Below are 4,889 nucleotides of genomic sequence, written 5' to 3' on the forward strand. Positions count from 1 at the left end.
GCCCTCCCTGCTCAGCTTGACTCCTGGGGACAAGGAGCTTGTTAGAAACAGCTCAAACCCAGCTGCTTCTTCTCCAGAGGTAAGGAACGAGCTCCAGGAGGGGATAAAGCCTTGGCAGGCTCGATACTGCTCTGGGTAAATGCAGCGCGGGGTCATCCCATGTGGCGCTGGCTCCAGTGTGCCAGACCGGTGGGGTGATGTCCACTGCGCCCCTCCTGGGAGAGTCTTCTTGGGGGCTGTGGTCTTCAGCTCTGTTTCTGCTGGGATTTTTCCCTGCCTGGTTCTAGCTCTGGATCTGAAAAAAAAAAAAAAAAGAAAAAAGAAAATCCAAGGTGTCGACCCAGGGGGAGGCAGCCAAGGGGTCTCCAGCAAGCAGCTCCCTGTTACTGCAGGACCACAGGTTATCTTTGCCTGCCCATGCTCCCCAAGAGCCTCTTCCCATCGAATGGCTTCCACTCACGCAGGGTAATACCCAGCAGATAAATGGAGATGTGTCTAATGAGAACACACTGAATAACTCCTCTGGCCCCTGCCCATACCTGAGTTATAAAGCTGCGACTGTCTGCGGGAGATGTACTCTTTCTTGCTTTGTGCTTGCATTTTGCCCTTGACTCAACTTGGGGAAAGCTATGAAAGAAACACGCTGGGCCTTTGTTCGGAGCCCATTTTACACACTCAGGGTGCTTGGTGCCAAAGGGAAACATTTGTTGATGGAAAATAATGGATTTTATTGACTTCCAGAGAAAGAAAAAAAAAAAAAAGTCATGAAATAATTTCAGTGTTTTGATGTTTGGAGTTTTATCCAAGATGGTCTGGGAGACAAGGGAGGGGATGATGAAATGCTGAGGTTGTTGCTGCTCAAAGGGCAGGCTCGGGGCAGCAAGGCTCTGCCCAGCTTCTTGGCATTCTGCTGCTGCAAAGGGACTGATGGTGCGATGTCTCCCCTGGCTGCAGGTACTGGGATGAATTTCACACGTGTGCCCTGGGAGTGCCAGAAGCAGCAGCTGTCTGGGAGACACTGAGAAGGGAGTCTTGAAAAAGCAAATTTCAAGGCAGCTTGTTTGACCTCTGCAGGCCCAGCACGGCCCAAAGCTTTGCCTGGACCCATGTTCCCAATGCTTCCGTCCTTGGCATCCCCCTCATCATCACTTGGCTGAACTTACAGAGCCGCAGTTTGTAAGCACCGCACAAAGGTGGTGGCAGCCTGTGTCGTGGCATTTCTGATCATTGTTACAAACCTTTGAGGAATGAATGCACTGCCCCGATCCCCATCGCAGCACATTCTCTGCTCTTTTCCGAGGGAGATACTGGCACCTACTGGAAGACCAGTTTATATCTAGGCTGAAGGTGACTGGAAGAAAGGCAAGTATCCTTATATATGAGGAACGAGCAGATATTGAGAGGGGATGAACCACTTGCTGACTGCAGAGCAGAATTGCAGGGGAAGCCCTAGGAAGTGACCTCTGGGTGGCCCTCCCGCAAGCACTGGCTCCTGCCCAGAAAAAAACAAACTCGTGTGAACTCTTGCCTCTGAAAGACTGCTGCTGCTCTGAAAGGTGTTTTGGTCAGGAAGAGATTCTGGCGAAATCTCAGAATATAAAACGTTCTGTCTAAACAACTGTAACCGGCAATCCTCCTCCTCCGCGGCAGAGCTGCCAAGTCCTTACACCACCAGGATGTTATCCTGCCTCGATGTGCAGTGTGAGAGCAGGAAACGAAATGCAGCTCCCCCAGTAACAAAAGAGCAGCTTCAAAGAGTTTATCAACTTCTGCATCTCTCATCATCCCACACTTTTCAATGAACTGAATTAGCAAATAAATGATGCAAATTAACACTTACAGATATTAATGTACACAGGAAAGTTACTGCAGCAAGGTGCTGCACAGGAGAAAAATCTGTCTGTGGAACTGGCTTTGCCCTTGTTTGGGATTGCACAAACTGGCCAGTTTGCAGAAACGAGGCAGGATGCAGCTCTGCTTGCTCAGGCTGCGGGCTCTGGAGGAGCCATCCAGCTCTGGCCCCTCGGCAGTGAGGTGTCGTCCCTGCCTGCCCACAGGTAACGTTTATTTGAAGTGCCTCTAAATAAAGGAACATCCTATTATTTTGAGAAACAAGCAGCAGACTCTCACTTAACTAACCATCACCTCTACCACACCAGATCTGTTGCCAGACTTCTGAAGCCTGACAGGAAGACCCAGACAAGTGGGAACAGCAGTGTGGCTCCAGGACACCTTTGCAGGCTTCTCTGGGATGGCTCCAGCCGCGGGCTGAACGTGTGGAGATCCTGGATTGCTGACACGGCTCCTGAAGCGAGGATTATGCTGGCTGACTTCCCAAGACAGCACTCACTGATGCCTTCATTTCAGAGCAGAGGTATGAAATATTTATTGTAGGAAATTTTATGTGCCCTAGACAGTGGGCATCTTACAGCCGCGTGTTCTCCTCTGGCCCAATCCTTCTGTTGCCATGATAGGGACACTCGCAGTATTTCTTGAAGTGCTCAGCTTCCCAGGAGAACCATAACACGCTCACAGTAACATAATATTTTTATTATTACAAAAGATTTCTTCAGCAAACTGCTGTCTGACACCTCTATGTATTAAATATGGAAACAGCAAACAAACCCATCTAATATTATAGGTTATTTAGGGTCTCAGCTGGTGATTCATGTAAGTACAACTGTTTTCTTTCTCCCCATCCATTCACTTCCTTGCCTTTTTTTCCAACCAAAGCCCAAACAAACAAGTTACAGCTCAGAAGCAGCAGCTCCCAGCCTCACTGCTCACCGTGCCAGCTCCCGCAAGAAGAGCTGACCATTGCATTACCCACACAGGGCACTCCCACGTTTGTTAAATTCCAGATGCTCCTCACGCATCAAACTCACATTAAAAGCTACCTGGCTTTTAACAGTCTCTTGAGCAAAGAGTTTAAGAGCACATTCGCCATACAGTCATATTAAATGCTTTGTGTTAACAAAATAAACATCTGCTTCTCCCCGCGCTGTCGGCTGATGCCAGAGGAGATGCTCATGCAGTTTACCACAGCCCCAAAAAAAAAAGTCTAACCAGACCTGCTGTGCTTCTTCAGTGATGATTCTCAGGCATTAGATGCACTTGTGCTGGAAACAATGACATAATGCAGCATGTTGTTGCCAGAGCGAGTCTATACGTTGGATTTGGGGGCAGAATTGAGGGGGATTTCTCTGAGTTCTATCCTCATGCAGAGGTACTCGCCGATGGCAGCCATCAGGGCCGTGCACACGATGTGTACCAGCCACCACGTCAGGGTGGAGGGAAAGCGTGAGTTATAAATCCAGCAGCCCAGAAGGTGGAAGAAGTGGACCGTGACTGTGAAATCCAGGCACTGCTTTCCTCGGCGGATGAAGTACAGCAAGCCCAGAGCACTGCGAAATAAAGACAGGAGATTAATGAACAAACTGTGCTGTGTCTAGGAAAAAGGAGATACAGCAAGAGCTATCAGGAGCTGTTGGTGCAAATTTAGCTGCTTTAGAACTTCGTAAATGTTTGAAGGATAGGCTGTTTCTCACCTTGCTCTCAGCCGCTTCAGCAAGACTTAAATGCTTACAGGTTTTTAACCATCTGATGGCAGGGAAATGAGCTTTTAGTTTAAAAATTCCTGCCTGGTGCTCTGCACAATCTCCCCCAGTAATCTTTGCTCACTGGCAAAATACATTCTTGTTTAGAGATCAGTGTTTGCTGAGATCCATTAATTCTAACTTTCAGTAAAATCTCTCACAGAAGCAAATCTCATTCCCAGCTGAGAAACTGAGGCAGTGAAGTGAAACGACTTATCCAGGCTCTAGAAAGTCAGGAGTCAGCAGCTCCTGACTCCCCTCAGCAGACATGCTCACCCAAGCACAGGGCTTTGAGAGACGTAGGTCTTGCTAAATTCTCTTAAAGTTTAATCTTAAAGAACAAGACACAGGTGCTCCAGCTAGTTGCCAACTTACCAGGTGAGTGCATTGAGGACGAAAGCCATCATGGAGAGCCTCCCCGGTGGGGTTGAGAAGCCTAAAATCTACACGGGACTATTAGTAGGAAACCACGGCACAAATCACAGCCCACAGCACGTAATCTCCTCCCGTGGCCCAGCCGCGTCGGCACGGCCCTGCGCTGTGACCGGTAAGAGGAGCCTGAGCAGTGAGGGCAGCCCTTCTAAGAGGTCTGTCTCTCTGCCTGGAGGTACCCACAGAAAAGGGCCAGGTCTGTTTCTGTACTGAGGGGTGCCACCTACACAGGCTGTGGGGGGGTGTGTCTCCATGCTGGGGTTACCTGTATGGAGGGGGGGGGTGTGTTTGTCTTTATGCTGGGGGTACCTACACAGGGTGTCTCTCTCTATACTAGCAGGCGGCACCTACACAGCGAGGTGCTCTCTGTACCGGCGGCACCACCTATTCCAAGGGAGGGCTCTGCTCCATACTGGGGGCACGTACACTGGCAGCGGGTCTGTCTGTAGTGGAGGCAGCTACACGGGGGGGGGGGCAGGCCTGCCTCTGTACCGGGGTGCTACCCACGGCGGGGGGGCTGTCCCTAGCACTGCGGAATGCCCGCACGGGGCGCGGGGTCCGTCTCCCCCGCCCCAGGGGCCTGCGCCCCCGGCGGCTCCCCGGGGCCCGGGCGGGCCCGCGCCCTCACCTCGTCGCTGAAGACCTGCTGGAGGGAGGGCCCGGTCCTGCCCAGGGCGCCGAGGAGGGCGAGCCAGAGCCCGAGCGAGCTGTAGTAGCCGGCCTGCAGCAGCACCATCTGCGCCACGATCAGCGCCGGGTCCCACACGTAGCTGCGGAACTGCGCCGCCATCGCCCGCCCGCCGCCGCGCGCCGGAAGTGGCGGTCGCCGCCGCGCGGCAGCGCCCCCTGGCGCGGCGGAGG

The 4,889-nt window shown here is 52.0% G+C and overlaps 1 protein-coding gene across 1 annotated transcript; it reads right to left on the reverse strand.

Moving 5' to 3' along the window:
• Nucleotides 1–2,529: 2,529 nt before the first annotated feature.
• On the reverse strand, nucleotides 2,530–4,828 carry SYS1 (SYS1 golgi trafficking protein). The gene is made up of 3 exons (XM_068419732.1): nucleotides 4,657–4,828; nucleotides 3,972–4,039; nucleotides 2,530–3,404 (listed from the first exon to the last, which is right to left on the reverse strand). The coding sequence occupies exons 1-3, from the start codon at nucleotides 4,816–4,818 to the stop codon at nucleotides 3,164–3,166; spliced, it is 471 nt and encodes a 156-aa protein (XP_068275833.1). The 5' UTR covers nucleotides 4,819–4,828; the 3' UTR covers nucleotides 2,530–3,163.
• Nucleotides 4,829–4,889: the final 61 nt, after the last annotated feature.

Source organism: Nyctibius grandis, chromosome 28, assembly GCF_013368605.1.
Source record: "Nyctibius grandis isolate bNycGra1 chromosome 28, bNycGra1.pri, whole genome shotgun sequence".
Taxonomy (NCBI): domain Eukaryota; kingdom Metazoa; phylum Chordata; class Aves; order Nyctibiiformes; family Nyctibiidae; genus Nyctibius; species Nyctibius grandis.